This window comes from Microplitis mediator, chromosome 1 (assembly GCF_029852145.1).
Source record: "Microplitis mediator isolate UGA2020A chromosome 1, iyMicMedi2.1, whole genome shotgun sequence".
NCBI lineage: Eukaryota > Metazoa > Arthropoda > Insecta > Hymenoptera > Braconidae > Microplitis > Microplitis mediator.
The window spans coordinates 4,802,145-4,822,568 of NC_079969.1; the positions used below are offsets into that span (position 1 = coordinate 4,802,145).

General features: G+C 28.9%; 1 protein-coding gene across 2 annotated transcripts; it reads left to right on the forward strand.

Moving 5' to 3' along the window:
• The first annotated feature begins 22 nt into the window (after positions 1 to 22).
• On the forward strand, positions 23 to 18,936 carry LOC130672030 (serine/threonine-protein kinase 10). 2 transcript variants are annotated; one of them, XR_008990610.1, is made up of 12 exons: positions 23 to 249; positions 2,595 to 3,075; positions 4,202 to 4,366; positions 5,682 to 5,880; positions 5,950 to 6,080; positions 6,159 to 6,482; positions 9,811 to 9,895; positions 9,979 to 10,136; positions 10,211 to 10,653; positions 11,685 to 14,280; positions 15,250 to 16,092; positions 17,246 to 17,382. XR_008990610.1 is itself a non-coding variant. In XM_057476234.1 (11 exons), exons 2-11 carry the CDS (start codon positions 2,917 to 2,919, stop codon positions 17,399 to 17,401), a joined length of 4,416 nt encoding a protein of 1,471 aa, XP_057332217.1. In that variant the 5' UTR covers positions 23 to 249; positions 2,595 to 2,916; the 3' UTR covers positions 17,402 to 18,936. The 2 variants fall into 2 exon arrangements, 1 of the variants encoding a protein (XP_057332217.1); XM_057476234.1 differs by lacking the exon at positions 15,250 to 16,092 and having other exon boundaries at positions 17,246 to 18,936.
• The last annotated feature ends 1,488 nt before the right edge of the window (positions 18,937 to 20,424 follow it).

The window sequence follows — 20,424 nt, forward strand, 5'->3', positions numbered from 1 at the left end:
CTCGGTCGTGTATGGATTACCATTAAAATGGCCGTGCCTAAGCAGACGACACAACTTTAATTTGTTTTATTATGTGCTTAGTACCCAATTATTTGTCATTTTATTACGTTATAGTTATTTAAATACATATATAGTGACATAAGTGTATTACTCTTTTAAATAAATTGTTTATAAAATAATTGTTACTGTGCAGATTTAAATAACAAGTGATGTGAAAATTAAACGGTACACTCACTAGATAAGAATAAGGTATGATTTCAATTCCTGCAACCTTTCACTTGAAAAAAAAAAATAAAATAAAAAATTGTCTATTGAATTTAAAACTCTCATTTGTTTTTTTTTTTTTTTTTTATTGTATTTATTATTTAAATTTACTACTATTCAAATTATGGTATCACAATATACTTTTGTTTTTTTTTATTGCTGAATGATATAATATTTTTTTCCACGAATTTATTTTTTCAAAGTTGTTTGAGGACGCGCCCGATTTTAATCCGCTAAAATTATTACTGAAATTTTAAATTTATTTTAATTATTTATAATTGTCTACATACACTATAAATTATCATTTTTTTTTCATTTATAATTTTCAAAAAAATACTAATTTAATTTTTTAAAAATGAACCACCTGCTAATCACAGTAATTATTAATGATACTGAATTATTTAGCCGTCTAATAATTTTTGAATTTTTTTTAAAACGATAAATTATAAAAATAAAATATTTCAAATAAATGCGCCTTTAGTTTTTCTAATTTTCTACGTGTGCATATTTTCAGATTTTTTTTTTTGTAAATTAGTTAAAAAAAATTTGAAAATTTTTAATTGTCTGATAACTTCAGGATCATAATTTTTGTGCTTAAATTTAAAAATTGCACACGAGAACGCATTCAGAGAAGTCGATTGTTTATAAGGGATTTAAATAATTAATTAATAAGTGAAAATCAGATTTAAATTTTCAAAATAGAGCTAGAGAATTTTATTAAATTGAATATTGGCGCCATTAATAAATTAAAATTAATAATTTAAAAAAAAGGAGAAATTCCCGCAGTTTTTAAAATTACGATTTGCTAAATTTAAAAACACGAGAAATCAACAGTCAGTACGTGACAGCCCGATTGTCATTACTAAATTTATTGGATATTATTTAAATTTAATTTTTTTTAAAGCCTGACAGTTAACTGTCAGATGTACCTGAAGATCGGAACGTTTTTCACTCAACGAAAATGAAAAAAGTTTATGTAATTTTACTGCTTAAAACTGGCCTGAGGGGTAATTGAGGCCGGTTGCAATTTACGGTTGACATATTATCACTCATACGAAACATTTCCAAAATCTAGATCCAGTAGACTCTTTACTTCATTTTGTTTTTTTATTTTCATTCTCCGAAAACCTTCCAATCTTCAGATACATACTGTCATATATTTATGTTCATTTTCACAATCATTAAATTTTAGTAAGACAAGTAATTAATTCGTATATTCATTAGTTTCCGTAATTGTATAATCATGGGATTTAAAAAAAACTACACACGCACAGAAAAAAAATTTTTTGACAAAGTAAATATTCTTGATTCAATAAATTTTTTTTGAAAATCTCAATTTTCTATGTACCTGAAGATCGTAACGTTTTTCACGCAACGAAAATGAAAATAATTCATGAAATTTGTGTCTAAAGACGAATTTAGAGGTAGTTCGGGGCCTATCATTTTTGGGTGACGTGCGGAACATTTTCGAAATCTAGATTCCGTCGATCTTTTACTTTTCATTTCTTTTTCTTATTTTCCTTCCGCGAAAAAAATTCCGATCTTCAGGTACATAATTTTCTCTGATAAAGTATAAATTTCCTCTGAACATTCTCTTGGCTCAAAAAAATCTTTACTTGATTATCGAAAACGTTTGTCTTCCAAAACATTTTCTTGATCTGATAACTTTTTTTCTGTGTGTAAATTACATTACATTACTGGGTAATAAAATAATGACAGTTGAATACTTTTGTCAAAAAGTTGTACACAATTTTGACATCGGTTCGATCAATTAAACTCAACAATTTTATCACTACTCCATAGTTGTAATTTAAGTTAAAAATAATTGACAAATAAAATATTATTTAATTTATTACTTTATCTATAAATTTTAATTACACTTATTTTATACATAATTTTTAATTAATCAAAATTTTACAATAGTCTCTAATAATTAATTATTATAAACTATAGTTTTATTTTGTAGTTTTATTAATAAATCCTTATCTATTATAAACATGATATTTCTTATCTGTAATGATTCAGAGGTAAATTTTATAATTGAAAATTAAATTTAATTGATAATTAATTTACGTAAACAAGACGTATTACATTTTGTTTTAATTTGACGCTGAATAAATTTGAAAATTAAATTTTTAAAATACGAAACGAACTAATAGGAAAAGTAAATGCACTCTCTGGTCTCTCTTACTGGAATGTTGATGTTCTATGCCCTCGTTTTCTCCATAAAGAAATAGAAATTTTTTAAATTCTGTAATAAATTAAAATTTTTATAAAAACTTTTTCTTTATTTTTTAGTTATAATTATTAATTATAATTATTTATTTCAGGATAATTTAATTATTTAATTAAAGAATGGATTCTTCAAGTATCGATATCAAGTTTATTGACCTATCGACATTTATGTGAATAATATTGTCGATTTTGGTATCAAGATGCGGGAGGTGTTCAACGTGATCCCTTGGAGGCTACCAGGGATCTAAAATAATGAAAAAAAAAAATTATTTTTTTTTTTTTAACTGATAATTAAAAGCAAAAAAAGAGAAATAGTAAAGAGAATTTTTTTACTTATTTATTTATTTATTTTTTTTTTTTTCATTACTTTCACTTGAATTTTTAAAAATATAAATAATTATAAAAAAGAAAAACAAAATGTCGTTTCTGTCGAATCTGAAGAAGGCATTTCACTTCGGTGGCAATGATGCGAAAAAGAAAAAAATATATAATAATATTAAAATGGACTGCGATCCATCTGAATTTTGGGACATGATTGGCGAACTTGGAGATGGTGCTTTTGGTAAAGTTTACAAGGTAAATAAATCTACAGTATTTTTAATTAAAATTTAAATACTAATACACGAGTAATTTTATTTCAAAGCTTTTAGTTAATTAGCAAATTCTTAATATCCATAATTTAAGGGGATACGCTACCGGGTTCCATGCGTTTTGAGCACCTGACAAAATATCCCCGACAAAATATCCCCAGTTTTGTGTCAGTTTTTTTGACTTTTTTCACTATTTTTGCTTTCTTTTCATGGGGATATTTTGTCCGGAGATATTTTGTCGGGGATATTCTGTCAGGTGCTCAAAACGCCTGATAACACGCTACCGGACCTCTTTCTCACACTCAGAAAAATAAATGGGACTATCTTTGTTGCATTTTTCAAACAATTTTTCTTGGAGACGAATTAGAATTTTTAAAAATACGAAATTTCTAGCCTCCTATTAAGGTTTCAAAAAACGCTAAAGATTCTCTATTTTAGGTTTCCAGTGTTTGCCCGTGAATTAAATTTAATTGGAAATCCGTTACCGTTACCCCTTAAATGTAAAAAATGTTCAAATTATTTCGAGTCATACCCATTTTTACATATAGTAGGAATAAGTTGTTTTTTGGATAATAAGTGTTATTATTAATATTTACTAACAACTTTTGTATGGCATATTGTCTGTTTCCCATCTTTTTTAAATACTTATGGCCTGGTAGAATCAAATTACGGTCTTTTTTTTACTGTAAATTGCCGTATTTTACGGCAAGCTGCGGTAATTTACGGTCAATGTGCGGTAATCCTGCGATATTTTACAGTAAAAGGGCGGTATTTTACCTTACCAATGCGGCAAAGTTGCGGTATTTCATGATAAATGTGCATACTTACTGCATAATTACGGCGTTTTGCTGTAAAGTATAGATTTGTATTTTTTTTTAATTCGCTATCGAGTTCATCAAACGGATTACCTCAGATCGATACTTTCTGAAACCCTATCTAGTACAAGCTCGCATCAGTTTTTCTATGTCATTAATATTTATTTAATTAAAGATTTAAATTTGTGTCACCTACAAATAAATTCCTGTGAATTTTATTTAGAATAAAATAATTTATACACAATCTATTATTAAAATATATGTAGATAATTATATATGTTTTTTTTTGTTATTTAGGCGCAGCATAAACAGACGCAACAGCTGGCTGCTGCAAAAATGTGCGCATTAGAAGGCGAAGATGATTTAAGTGATTTTATGATAGAAATTGATATTTTATCTGAATGCAAACATGTCAATGTCGTTGAGCTGCACGAAGCTTATTTTATCGATGGAAAATTATGGGTAAAAAAATATAAATATCAACTTGTATAATAAAAAATTTTACAACAAAATTAACACAAATTTTTTGTAAAAAATAAGTAATATTTATGTATGTTAAAAATAACGCAAATAAGTATCAAATTTCTGTACAATCAAGTCATAGATTTTTGAATACTTTAAAGTTATTTGCAACATAAATAGAATATTGATTTAATATTTATTTTCATGTTACTATGACACGTAAATTTGTATTTTCAATATTCATACTTATTCATAAATTATTGATCTGCAAAAATCATATTGATATATGAGAAATATTATTTTATTAACTCGAATTTAAAAACTTACTGTATATTTTCTAATTACTAATTTATAAAATTTGAATTTAATAGCATTTATTTTTTTAAATTTGAATTGACATTTGAAATGTCCACAGAAAAAAGTATTTTTTGGCGCGAAAAATTTTTACTCACCCCAAGAAAATTTAGTAATGGTCTATAATCGGGGCTTCACCTATTTATATCAAGCAAAAATCCAAATATAGACAAATTGCCTTGAAACCAATTTCAAAAATTTTTAATTTTGAAAATTAGCATGATTTATGTTATTTTTTAAAATTTTGTACACTTTGACTGCAAGGTCCGGATAGATATCTAGTGTTAAAGACAAAAACACATACAGAAAATTTAATCCGTCGTGTAGCTGAACACGTGAAAAAAGTTTGATTATAGATATTTAAGGTGTAAGCACTTGGAACTTGGAAAAATATGTGGAGCCTCACTACTAGATTATTACCAAAAATTTATGATCCAGAAGTTAGCAGACAATTAAAAATTTTAGGATTTTATTTTGAACAATTAAATTTGAAGAAAAAAAGAAACTGAAAAAATGCACACGTAGAAAATTAAAAAGACTATAAGTGCAATTTTTTTAAATATTTTTTTTTTTTTAATTTATCGTTTTTTAAAAAATCCAAAAATTATAAGACGTCGGCTAACTTCAGTATCATAAAAATTTTCACTTGTCCGGAGAATTTTTTTTTATTATAATTTGAGAACGAAAATTTTTTAAAGATGAGAAAAAATTTCTTGCGCCAAGAAATCATTTTTAATTTTAGTTTTCTAAGAATTATTTCATAAAAGTTGATAATATTTTTAACATGAATTTTGTGTTAATTTGACCGTAACATTTAGAAAATTTTATTTTTCTAGTAAATAAAATTTTTTACATTAAATTTGACACATGTATATTTTTAAAATTTTTTTAACAATGACACAAAAATTTTCACTGTAGTCAAGATTATTATAATTTGATTTTCTGTTATTAATAATTTAAGATGTTAATTGAATACTGCGATGGTGGTGCTGTCGATTCGATAATGGTTGAATTAGAAAAACCATTGACTGAGCCACAAGTATCTTATGTATGTCAACAAATGACCCAAGGCCTTTCTTTTTTACACAAATCTAAAATAATCCATCGAGATTTGAAAGCCGGAAATGTCTTACTGACAATGGCCGGTGGTGTTAAAATCGGTGAGCTAAATAATTATTTAACGACCATCTTATTTAACCATTTAATTATTTTATCTTTTTTATTTTTAGCTGACTTTGGTGTATCCGCAAAGAATAAACACACGTTGCAGAAACACGATACTTTTATTGGTACCCCGTATTGGATGGCTCCGGAAGTTGTTTTGTGTGAGACATTTCGTGACAATCCCTATGACTTTAAAGTAATTACTAAAAAAAATATATATTTATAATTATTTATATATATTCTTATATTTATTAAATGAATTTAAAAATTAAAGGTTGACATTTGGTCACTTGGAATAACATTAATTGAATTTGCTCAAATGGAACCGCCAAATCATGAAATGTCACCAATGCGAGTACTTTTAAAAATTCAAAAAAGTGACCCGCCAAAATTAGAGCAACCGGGAAAGTGGAGTAAAGAATTTAATGATTTTATTGCTAAAGCATTGATAAAAGATCCTCAGACCCGACCAACTGCTGATGAACTTCTCAAGCATCCATTCATTAATCGGACACTTGACTCAAAACCTATTCGTGATCTTCTTTTAGAGTATAAAGCTGATGTTGTTGAAGAGGAGCTCGTTGATGAGGAGGCTGAAGTAAGTTTATTTTTTTATTTATTTGTTTACATTACTTTCATTAACTATAAAATATTAGTCATCCTTTAAACTAAAATATCAACTCCTCGCACGTTCATTTTTTTTATTAATTTAAAAATGACAAATAAAATTCATCCTTGCAACTTGAGTCTCCCAATAATTTTACTACTGATAGTTTAATTGTACTCAGGAATAATGGACGTTATAATATTTACGTTAAACTTTTACAATTTCAATGATACGAGTCAATGATTGTCATGATATTTTAAATTTAGGAGTAGGATTTTTCGACTTTACTAAAAAACATTAAAAAAACATTTCAAGCAAAAAAAAATGCCATCAACTGATGCATTCTCTAATTTTAAATAGTCAATAGAATTGTACAAAATTGTGTTGGTATACAACTAAAATTATACGGTAACTATTGTTCGAGATGACGAGAAAAAAAATACTGTTAAAGTTTGAGCTCTTAATATTAATATTTACTACCGCGTCATCGCAATTTTCAATTTCCCTTTTAATAAACATGGGAAAATTTTTTTTTAAACTGGAATTTCATCACTCTTCAGCGAATCAGTGTTTCGAAAAATTCAATAGATATTTTTATTGTAAATTGAACGCTCTACAAAAAAGGTATCTTATTATTTTTCCAAAAATTTAATTTTTCAAAAGTTATTCAAAGTCAAAGTTTAATTCACAGTAAATTTTTTAGTATTATTTGACATTCCAAAGAAATTATCGGACTTATCTTAGACAGCACTAAATAGCCGAAATTTTTTTAAATTCTTCACTTAAGGTGAAAGCCCCTATACCCGCTCACTTTTCATTGTAGTGAGATTAAATCACTGAATATAAATTAATAAATAAAATGAAAAACCATATTTTTTTTTTATAGTTATTTTTTGAAGTTTCGAGTATTAGAATAAAATTTAAGTTTGAAGAATAATCTTGATAATTAATTATTATTAATTTTTTAAATAAGGTCCTTGAGTGTACCCATAGTCGCTTACTAAAAGTTGTCATGTACCATTATTCGATCAACACATGGCCCTATAGCCGCTCAAAGACAATATCAATTAAACTATAAGTTTATTGATTTGGACAAATAATTTATAAATTATACTACTTTATTCTTTCATAATATAAAATTTCATGAATTTTAAAAATGTATTTAATAAGATATAGTTATAACAATTCTTAAAAAATTTGACGTACCCTAAATTTAATCTAACGAATTAACGTTAAAGTAAAAAATGCCCGGCTTTGCGCGATTTTGAAAACAGTAATTTAATTTAAATTTATAATCTATTATAAAATAATTTGATACATCATATTTTAATATATTTAGATTCACAAATAATTATTTATCAATAATAATATTTTTAGTTGTAATTTTTTTTTATAAAAATTATAAAAAAACGCCTTAAACAGTTAAAGTGAGCGACTAATGGTACTGAGCGGGTACAGGAGCTTTTACCTTATTCGCATTTAAAACCGGCCAGAATACAATTTTTTTTAACAAATTGACATTTCATATGGTCATTTTTTTTATTTATTTATCTTGAGTTAACTTTGCTTAGTACGCTAATTTTTAGATCCCTCAATTCAAAAAAAGTTTTAAAAATAATTTTTACAAAAAGAAATTACTATTTGCAAAATAAAAAAAAAAGAACACAAGGAAATTGTTTGATCTTGACTAAAATTATTTAAATTAGACAAAGTAGGTCTTATTAATTAAATTTTTTATAACGTCCATTTGCCCTTGTAAAATATTTAAACAATTAAATTAGCATGTTAGGATGAAATATAAACGCGAGAGATAAAGTTTTAAAAAAAATTTAAGTATGAAAATTAATTATATAAAATAAAAAAAAAAAAAAAAGAAGTAGACTTGTAATTAAATGAATTTAAGTTCGTTGCTAAATAAATTATTTTCATGTAAATTATTTTACACGCTTGCGAAATAATAGAAGGCTAAGAAGGCAAAAAAACACAGAGAACAGTATCAACGGATTGGTAAGCTGCTCCCGAGACAACAATATGTAGCATCGATGTTAAAAAAATCATTTTACTTTATTGCTACACCTTGCATTGGAAATTGCGAATGATTTTTTTTTAATCCGTTTGTAGTTTATATCTTTCCGCTAATTTTGTAAATTGTAAAATTTTTATTTAATCATAAATTTAATAAACAATTGCAAAAATATATTTTTTTACAAATAAAAATAATTTGAAGCTGAATTTAAATAGAATGTTTGCCCTGAAAAAAATTATATTTAACTGAGTTGTTAATTATTTTTCCTGTAGGCTGCATATTAGATACTTGGTTACGTTTATTATTTTAAGTTATTTAAGAATACATAAATTACAGTGGAAAATTTTTAAATAATATATTGAATGTTATGTCGTAATTTATTAAATTTGGTTGTGCATGCGGCTCTCCCGGGCCTCACCAGCCCCATCACCCATACTCATGTCATCAGGTTAGTAGCTTACTCCCATTTAAAGTTTGAAAATTTAAATCTTCATAATTACAAAAAAAAATTTTTTTTATTCACAATATTTTTTATTGACACAATTTGTTGTCAAAAGTGAATTATTTTTTATTCTTGGAATTTTCTCAGCTGTTTTATAAATTTATTTTTTTAGATGTCTTATCAATCTAGACATATATAAGATACATATATTTTAAACCCAGAACTGTTAAAAAAATATAAATTTATGTAAAATATTATAAATATATAAATTTGAAAAAACAAAAATAAATAAATAACAATAATTTATTAAAATCTTTAATTAAAAACTCCGATTGAATCTGATTAAAAAATTCTAATCAATAGGAAATTTCAAATTTACTTACAATTAATTTTAATCGGTAAGTTTTAAATTAATCCGATTAAAAATTAATCGGAAACTGGAAGTTTAGACGGAAAAAAAATTATTATTTTCCGATAAAATCTGATTGAAATTCAATCAAATGCTTGGAACACTTCCGAGCAACCCCGACTAAATGTTTCCGATTGAATCTAATAGAAATCCGATTGATTGTCAATTAGATTTAATCAGAGTTTTCAATCAGGGATATTATGTAATTTGATTATTAAAATTTATTGATCATTAATTACTAATAATAATTATAATATAAATTAATTGTACGAATTTTTTAGCAAATTTTCTCAAGGCCGATTGATGTTAATGCAGCTGGATATCTAATATTTTTTTCTTAATTTTTTTAAAATTTGCTTTTGCATTAGTTGCATATTTATGACAATCATATTTATTTTTTATCAATAATTTATCATTACTATGATTATTATTATTATTTTAGGAGCAACGCACATCGCAGTTACCTCTGGAGTTGGACCAACTCGGAGATGATTCAGCATCGATGCGCAGCGACACTGAAATTAAACGTAAAATATTTATATTATTTTTAAATTTAATTACATAAATAAATAATATAAGTAATATATATATATATTTATATATTTTTTAGTTGTTGAAAGGGAGAATCTTGTGTCGCCGGGATCACCGAAGAAAGAAGAGAGTAACAAACGTGAAATAAATCGTGACGGCGAGAATGAAGAAAAGAATAAAAAAATTCGTAAAACAGAATCTAAAGAAAATATTCCTGCGTCTGTTGATAAGAAAACTGTAAGCTATTAATTTAATACTTAATTTAATTATGAATTTATTGAAATAATTATTTATTTTTTTCTTATTAAAAGGCACCAAAACCTCCAGCACCATCTGAATTAAATGAACGTCGTTCCTCTCGTGATAAAGGACCAGCACCACCTCCACCTTCGGCCCGACGAAATAGTAAAAATGAAGATTTTGAGTTTACGTCAAAGGCCGTAGAGAAATCTAACTCTGGAGAAGTGAACGAGCGTTCATGTCCATCTTCAAATGACACTAAAGACCAAGAAAAAGCTAAATTAGAAAATAATTCAAATAACGTTTCTGCTGTACCTTCAGTATCGACGGATAAAAAAGTAACAGACAAAATTGAAGACATTGCAGCAGACACGAATATGAATATAAAGAAAGTTGACTGTACAAAGGACATTAATATTGAAGATAAAGTAGAACCATTGGTTCCTAAATCCGATGGGGAGAACTTGGAGATACCATTGACCACAAAACAAGATTCTGTTGAAGAATCTAAAAGGTGAGATATATATGTTTATTTGAAATATTATAATTATAAGATGGAAAGTATTTTTACAATAACGTCCCATGTAAAAATTTTCATCATAAGTTGCTGGTCAAAGCACTGATCACAAGAATCTTTTGATAGATACTACATAGACTTGCCCAAGATGACGTACACAAGACAATCTTGTAGTAGTCTTGTACTATTTTTATGAAAGTATCTTGAGGAAGATCCCTAGGTGTCTACGTCTTTATATACCTATCAATCTGTCACAAGATATTAATGCGAGATTCTAAGACAAGATTGTTGCAGGACTTGCACATGATATTGTACAAAATAACATTGAAGATGTCTTGCTCAAGATGTGTTAGTAAAGTTACTTACGCGTATCTTGAGCGAGTCTTGCAACAGAAATTACTTGCAGACACTAACGCACATCTTGCGCCAGATCTGCTCCAGAAGTGTCATATCACACTCTCTATATATCTGACTTCTATCTCTGTCACTTTACCCCAGGATCCTGTATCGTATGCCAATGGAGGGGAAAAGTGACAGAGACAGAAGTGAGACAGACAGTGCAATATGACACTTCTGGAGCAGATCTGGCGCAAGATATGCGTTAGTATATGCCAGCAATTTCTGGTGCAAGATTAGCTCAAGTCACTGTACCAATGCACCTTGAGCAAGATATCTTCAATATTCTTGTCCAATTCTTCAAGTACAACATAACACAAAGTTTGTTTTTAAGTCTTGGTCAAGACCTGGAATTTAAAACTTTGTACCAGTGTCTGCAGCAAGATCCATAGTTATGTAAAGACGTAGACAATTAGTGTTCTGGTGACCAGGCTTGGGCACGATTGCTACAAGATTGTTACATGGGGTGGAGATTAAAAAAATTTATTTTATTGGTTCCCTGATCGGGTACTAGTTCACATCAGGTGCTAAAATAAATTTTTTTTCTATCGACACGTTATTGCATATCCACGTCCAGTTAAACTCTTTAACAAAAATAAAAATAATTCCTCTTTCTGTTCAATTAACAATAGATCCCAGGAAAAAATACCAGAAGCTTCAAAAGATGACAAACATCAACCAAAAAGCCGCAAGAACGTTGACGCGAAACGTCGGTCAGTCGAAGAAAAACTCACCGCAGTATTAGAGAAACGTATTTCCATGGTGTCAGACAAGTACCAGCCGCCCGTCATAATTGAAAAAAATGTCAAGGCGAGTTCCGTAGAAAATATAAAAACCGACTACGAATCATCTCCAAAACTCGAATTGACCAAAAGCCGCAGTATAGACTCATCAAGACTAGATCCGTCAGACTCTAAATTCACTCCCGAGTTCACCAAAAGTCCATTCTCTCAGGGCGATTTGACCACCGATCGTAATATCGACAATCGCGACCCAAATGTCAACGTGTCAGTCATAACATCAACTCCAAATCGTGTCGTAAATCGCAGCACGGCCAGGAGAGACAGTGGAGACGTCGTAGTAATAACAGGAAAGCCTTCAGATCTAGACATCCGGTCCCCGTCGTCGACAACCGTCCGCATAACGTCAGAGTCTCCCGACCCGTCAAATAGTTTGGCTTCAAATATAAGTCAGGTGACGGTCGTGACAACTCACCCGCCGGTTTTAATCGACGCGACGTCAACGCCACCTCACTTACGACCTCCGTCATCATCTGAGGTAGTGATCGTCGCTAACGAAACAAACAAGACCCAAGTCAACGAAAGTTCAACAGACGACGACGGATTTACGAGTTTGGATTCACTAGAGTACACGCCCCAGGAACAGCCGATTGTCGTCACAGAATCGTCTAAAAAAATCGGGAAAAAATTAGACGAGTCCGAGGTAATCATCGTCAGTCCAATCGTCGACGAGTTACAGGACACCAGTCACGTGTCTGTGGTGACTGTCGGCGACGAGAAGGAACAAGTCAAAGATTCCTCAATTATTTCACCTAAAAATCCTGGAAAATCTGGACCAGCTCACGGTAATTTAACGGAAGTATTAAGTGGAGATGAAACTACGGGTAAAAATTCAATGGTCGTTTCAGGTACGACCGTAGAGTCAACGGACGTTGACGAGTTCAGTATCAGTACGAAAAAACTAAACGGGATCACAAATAAACCAAAAGATTTGAAAACAAAACGAATTTCATCAGAATGTTACGACGGGTCTCGTTCTCACAGCGACTCCAGCTCGCGATCTCACACTCCGAATAAAAGTATCGATCGTTCGGATGCCGAGTCGATTTCGACGACGATAAGTCAGGACAGTCGGGGGTCAAATAAAGAAAATAATGCGGAGTCTCGTCAGACTGAAGAAGTTGATACTGTGGTTTTGAGACGGAAACCCGAGTATACACGTGAGGTAACGCGCACTAGGACGAAAGAAGACATTCAGTTGATGAACTTGAAGAAGAAAACGCGAAAGCGAACAAGGAAATTTGAAATAGACGGGATTGTTGTGACGACGACGACTTCGAAAGTTATTTACGGTGATGATGAAAACGGTCGCGTGTATGACGATCAAATTTTCCGGAAACAAGAACTGCGAGAACTGAAAATGCTGCAGAAAATGGAGCAGAAACAGTTCCAAGACTTGACCCAAAAGGCGCAATTTACTAAAGACCAGCAGGAGAGAAAATTCGAACAGGAGAGACAGATGTTGGAACGCGGCGCGGACACTGATCTTGATAATTTGTCGAAAAATCAGCGGCAACAAATAGAGCGAGCGGAGGCTCAGCAGGAAGCGGATCTTCGCTTAGCGTCGAGAAAAATTCGCAGTGAGCAGGACCGTGACTTGAAACAATTCCGCGAAGGTTTGAAACAGGAGCTGAGACTTTTGAAACAGGAAGTTGATTTAATGCCAAAGGAGAAGCGAAAGAATGCATTCAAAGTGAGAAAAGACAAACTGGAGGCAGAGCATGAGGAGAGAGAAAAATTGTTCGTTGAAAAGTTACACGAAAGTCACGACATGTCACTAAGAAGACTCTCGGATTCGCATCGGGAAAAAATCGCGCTGATGGAACGTCAATTTTTACAGCAGAAACAGCAACTGATGCGCGCGCGTGAGTCCGCGATCTGGGAACTCGAGGAACGTCAGATTCATGAAAAACAACAGCTACTAAAAAAGCAACTGAAGGATATATTTTTTTTGCAACGTCATCAGATGCTTATACGGCATGACAAAGAATTGGAGCAGATGAAGCGAATGAATTTGAGGAAAGAAGAAGAATTAATTAAACGTCAAACGATTGAGCGCAGAAATTTACCCAAGAGAATAAGAAATGAAATGAAGGCTAGAGAAATGATGTTCAGAGAATCGATGAGGATTTCGATTTCTACGACTCTCACTCCGGATCCAGATGCTGAGAGGGAAAAACTCAAGAAATTTCAGGAAAATGAGAAGAAACGTTATCGTGCTGAACAGCAGAGATTTGAACTTAAACACGCGAGACAACTGGAAGAAATGAGAGCACAGAGTGATGCTACGATTAAAGAGCTTGAGCAGTTGCAGAATGAGAAGAGGAAGATGCTTATGGAGCATGAAACGATGAAACTTAAAGAGCAAGAGGAAACTTACACTAAAGAGCTAAGAGAATGGAAGGCTCAGTTGAAACCTCGAAAGCAGGTAACATTTTTTTTTATTTTTATATTTTTTTTGTTAATTGGTAGTGTAAGGCTGAGAAATTTGATGACAATTGACGTCCATTGACTAGAAAACATTGACGGTCATTTTTTAAATTTAATGCCGGTTTCGCGCCAATTTGATTTTGCGGAAAATTATTTTATCGATAATTGAATGAAAAAATTTTTAACGTCATTTCGCTTTTGAATAGAAGTGAAGATAAATTTTTTTTAATAAACAAATCGGTTGTTTCTTGAATGATAGGGGTTTAGTTTACTTGAAATTTCAAGTACTTGTTCATTTAATATTTTTTAGGAAATTATTAGGCTGCCAAGTTGACTAAATCATTTTTAACGTCAATTGACCAGCGGAAAGTTGGCCAAAGGTCATTTTTTTAATTTAACGTCAATTTTCGGGCCAATTTAATTCGTCTAGAAAATTATTTTTATAAACAATTGACGGAAAAATTTACCCAATCATTTTTGACGTCAATTGACCAACAGAAAATTAACCAACGGTTATTTTTTTAATTTAGCGTCAGTTTTCGCGCCTATTTTATTTTGCCTAAAAAATTATTTTTATAAACAATTGACCGTAAAATTTACCCAATTATTTTTGACGTCAATTGACCAGCGGAAAATTAACCAATGATCTTTTTAATCTATTGTCGGTTTCGCGCCAACTTTATTTTGACCATAAAATTTATAAAACACCGAAAAGTTGACCAAATTATTGACGTCAATTGACGAGCAATTGTCATTGAATTTTTCCGATCTGACTGATCATAAATATGACAGCCATTTCGCATCACAATATTTACCCATTTTTTTTTTTTTTAAATAATTTCACACAACAATTTTAGTCCAAAAATCATCATCGTTATTCACCAAACTCTACTCGGAGGATAATCACCGACTCAAATAATAATAAATCCCAATAAAATAAGTTAATTTAAAAATTAACCTGTTGTAGAATTTAGAGGCAGAGCTGGCGAGCGAATTCGAAGCATTGGAGTTACGTTACAAAGATTACTTAAAGTCTTGGCATTCCCGTATTTCTCTAGCTACTCTCACACACACAACGATGTCGGCAACAGACATCTGGAAACAGTCACCCAAGCTTACACGTTCCACTCCTAGTTCACCAACTCCTATTAGCATCCCCAGAGTGACTCTCAGAAACGGTGGCTCGGACTCTAGTTCCATCACTGGGACATTGTCTAGACCAGCTAGTGTTGTCTTTCCACCATCTCGCAGATAATTTTTATCTGCATGCTTTTGTGTTCGTCTGCGTCTTCTCCATCGATGATGTCAATTTCCAATTTTGAGCTTTTTTTTTTTTTTATTTTTTTTTGCTAATTCCTGTCATTTCTTGTGCTTTGAAAATTTATTTGTTAAACATAAACACACATACACTTACTTATATGTATATTTGTTACTTCATATATTATTTATGTCAATTATTATTATTATTATTGTTATTAAATCCATTCGCGTGATCAGTGTCGCGTTAAAAATTGGATTTTTTTATAATTGTTAGTAAAATCGCTTGTGGATTAGAGGGAAATCGCAATTTAGTTGAAGTATATTTCATATTTTTAATTTACAAATTTAAATAAAAGTCATATTTATATATAAGATCATTTGTTTGTCATAACAATCGTCATGCTTATTTATGTTTTGTTTTTGTCCTGGGAAAAATTCATCCATTATTACATGAAATTTAAAAAAAATCTCCCTTATAAAAAATCAATAAGAAAAAAAACAACGGAATCGGCAAATAAAGTGAATTTAAAATAAAACGATTGTATTGAAGGTTAGTTAAATAATTATTTTCAAAATTATTTCATCATCTCTGATCCACAAAAATACTTTTTTTTTTATTATTATTTGTTATTTACATTTATAGGAAAAATTTTATCTTTTATCCAAAGTGAAGATCACATGATTTAAATATATATGACATTAAAGGCGGAAGCTGGTCTGAGAGACAAACAGAAGAGGATATTTTTGTGATTTTTTTTTTTTCAGAGTACAGTCGAAATCCATTAACTAGGATTCCATTATCTCGGAACTTCCCCTCAATCTTGATTCCCACTACGAGTTACGTTGTCTCCCACCCGATGCTATACATTTGTATGTGACTGTATATGGTTATATTTGCATCATACATGTATATGTAAGAGCGCATGCGCCATAGTTAACTTTTAAAGAGAGAAAGGGCATCCGTTAACTAGGAAACTCTAAGAAATTTCCGCTCCTCCGTAGATTAACTGTCCGAGTTAATGGAGTTCGACTGTACCTTCTTTATTAACATTTTTTAAATTTCAGACATTATTACGCATCATTCCAAGAGTATGCTGCTAAATTTTCATCAAAAAATATTGAAAACTGAGCCAGTGGCATCGGGGAGAGACGAGTCACTTTAAAAAAAAGTCTCCATGTGGTAGGCAGGATAACTCATGACTGCCTCATCTGAAATAAAAAAACCAAAAAGATTTCTTTGGTACACAAGTTTATCATGGATTTGAACGAAGGAACAAACAAAATATTTATTTTTGAATTTTTTGTAAAGGCGCAAAAAAAATTCTGATTTTTGCCAAAAATTGTTCCTTTTGTTTGATTAAAAAATAAGTAATTGAAAAAAAAATCCTTCGTTCAAATCTAAGATTAATTCCTGTACGCAAGAAATCTTTTTGGTTTTTTTATTTCAGATGAGGCAGTCATGAGTTGTCCTGCCTACGGCATGGAGACTTTTTTTTTAAGAAACTCGTCTCTCCCCGCTACCACTGGCTTATTTTTCAATATTTTTTTATAAAAATTTAGCAGGATATTCTTGGAATGATGCTTATTTGTTTCGTATCTCAGACCCCCCCCCCCCCCCCTTAATGTCATATATATATTTTATCTATTATTTGAATTTTTTTTTTAATTTAATTATTAATGTAAAAAATTTGAAATTCTTACAGAGACTAGAAGAAATATTCGTATTACAATTGGAAGAACAAGAGGCAATATTCGGTCCAAATGCAACTCCTCTTTGCCTACCATCAGATCTTCCAGATTTGACTCATCATACAGCCGGTTCGACACGAAGTTCACTGTCTTCCGTAAGCGAGGGTTGAAAATATTTAAATATAATACTAAATAATACATTTTTATTAACGAATCACTCACCAAAAAATTTAATTATAATACACAATTTTCATATATATATATATACATAATTTTTATATGTATATATATATATATAATCTATAAAATTAAATGGCATTATAATCACATTGTTCTTCCATTATTCAATGGTTAGTCTTCTGATTTATTTATTTTTTTATTTAATTCACAAAGTGAATTTTGGTCTAAAAAAAATTAATTTAAAAAAAAAATGTTCTTCCTCATATTTTTAAAAATAATACGTTTAAAAAAATCTAATAAGACTTTGCAATTATTAATTATGCAAATAAAATTGTAAATAATTTTTTTGAATTTTAAAAATCGAAAGTAAGTTAGGGTACAAAAAAAAAATAATCCGCCCGAAAAAAAATTTTTTTAACTTAAAACTGTCAATGAAACATAATAAGTAAGACTAAAAAAAATAAATATGGCTTATTTAATGTATAAGTAATAAATAAAATAAATTACTTACTTTAGTGGTAATTCGTATAGCGACGAATTCGTAAAATAACTTTGACTGTTTAAGAATAAATAAAATAATATATGTTCGATTATTAAATTTTGTACGGTATTAAAATCCAAAAATAAATAGTTGAGCATTTATAATATATTATTATTATTAATTAAATAGATGAATATTAATATTTATTATCTATTTTAATAATAAACAATTTTGATTGTTTATATTAATAAATAAATTAATTAATTACTAACGCTATATATGAACTGTAATATTAATATGAATGATTACGATGCATTATCATTTTGTTTATTTAGAAATTTATTTTTCAATGTATACGTAGACGATGAGACAACAAAAATAAATAAAAGACGAAAAGTGATTAATGTGAGTAATGAATGGATGCGTGAATGTTTTTGAATAAATCATTAGATTACATTCAGTATATCATATAAATATATATATGTGCACAAAAAACAAGAATTTCTTGGCATAAGAAATTTTTTGTATTTCAAATTGAAGTCAAAAATTTTTTTAAGAGAAAAAATTTGTCGGCTTAAACTTTTTTTTGCTCTTTTGGCGAGAAAAATTTTCTCGCTCTAAGAAATTTTTTGCTTTCAATTCAAAGTACGGAAAATTTCTGGAGTTGAGTAAAAATTTTTTGAACCAAGAAATCGTTTTTTTTTTGTGTAGAAAAAATTTCTTGATGCAAAAACTTTTTTCTTGCGTCAAGAAAACTTTTTCTCGGCCCAAGAAAATTTTTTTCTTCAATTCATACTGCGGAAAATTTCTTAGGGCAAATAAAAATTTTTTGTGTCAAGAAATTCTTTTATATATATATATATTTATATATATATAAGTAGAATTTCTTATAAAATAAATATATAATAAAACAAACGGAACGTATTTTTTGTAAATATATTTTTAAATTAAGCTTCTTATTAAATTTTATTCATTTATCAAATTATTAATAAATTAGGACATGATTTTTAAAATAATTTTTTTTTTTTGCTGATTATTTTTCGATAAAAGTGCGGAAGTGGTAAAAAAATTTCAGTTGTCTTTTTAATCTCAGAATGTTATCAAAAATATACAAAAAAAATAAAAATTTTTTTTCTATTTATTATTTTTCCATTCCATTTTTTAAAAATTATATGATTAATTTCAACAATCTTTCGTTCATCGATTTATTTGAAATTTAATTATTACTGCAAAGTAAAAAAAAATATCAGTTTTTTTAAATTGATGAGGTGATTTTTACAAAATGGTATTCAATTAAATTCGTATTATGTTTTTTTTTCTTTATTTTTGTAAATTCAATTATTTTTGAATTTTTAAAATCAATAATATTCAGTCGGTACTCATATATTTTTGTTTCTTATCATCATTCGATGTTATTTAATAATAGTTTCTTATATAAATATATATATAAATATGATAGACACATTGTAAATTTAAATTAACAAGAGATAAAGTCAAAAGATGTCAGGTAAAAATCCTTAATTCATTAACATCTAATGACTATTATTATTATTATTATTATTATTATTATTATTATTATTATTATTATTATTATTATTATTATTATTAATTTTAGTTCATATTAATTATATTTAATGATTTATGTTATGTATTTTATTACCCAATAAGTTTATGTAATAATAATAAAATGATTAATTGAAATATATAACAATATAATTCGCTCAGAACTGGATACTATTAAATTTAATAATTTAATTAATTAATTATGTAAGTTGATACATTTTATTACTAATTTTAATAAAACTAAAAATAAACTGTTCTTAAAAAAATAATTAAAGATAATTTTTTATAAAATAAAATTTTTTTTCATTCCCTCCATAAAAATATAATTGAATATTTCGTTTAATTTCGTTATTGTGAAAATAATAAATGAAGTTTTTCTATTACATGTTAAAAATTTTCGGGTAGTCGACTTTTTACGGAACAACATTTCTGCTGTAATAATTTTAGCAAAACCCGCTATCAAAAAAATCCATATGAAAATTCAGTTTAGATTCTTATGGGGGTTTCCACATGGCATTTTTGAATGGATTCCCATATGGTTTCCTATGGGAGTCCAGCATATCAATAGACGATAGACATAGAAATCCAGATATCTCGGATTCTATAGAAATTACTTATATAGAAACCCAAATTCCTATATAAATTTCCCATAAGGAGTCCATATATTAAATCTCCTATGCCAAGTTCTTATATGGGAATCCAAGTACCCAGTTTTCTATGTTAATTCCTATGGATTCTTACATAAATCCATACTTTTTTATATGGATTTCTATGAGTTCCCATGCAAACCCATACGGATTTTGATTTTTTTGATAGGGTTCGAATTAATGAGATTTAATAAGCGAGTATCATTTGTAATTTTGCATTTGTCAAATTTGATTCAACCCTGGTAGAAATTTTTCGGAATTTTCTCTAAAATACTCAGTTCTAAAGACTTTCGAAGTTCTAAAGATTTTTTCAGAGTTGTTC

What these genes read in the sequence shown, in the direction of transcription:
- LOC130672030 (XM_057476234.1), top strand. Translation starts at nt 2,917, where the DNA reads ATGTCGTTTCTGTCGAATCTGAAGAAGGCATTTCACTTCGGTGGCAAT. An exon ending in CAGCGACACTGAAATTAAAC is followed by an intron (nt 9,896 to 9,978) that starts GTAAAATATTTA and finishes TATATTTTTTAG; the next exon opens with TTGTTGAAAGGGAGAATCTT. An exon ending in AGTTGAAACCTCGAAAGCAG is followed by an intron (nt 14,281 to 17,245) that starts GTAACATTTTTT and finishes AAATTCTTACAG; the next exon opens with AGACTAGAAGAAATATTCGT.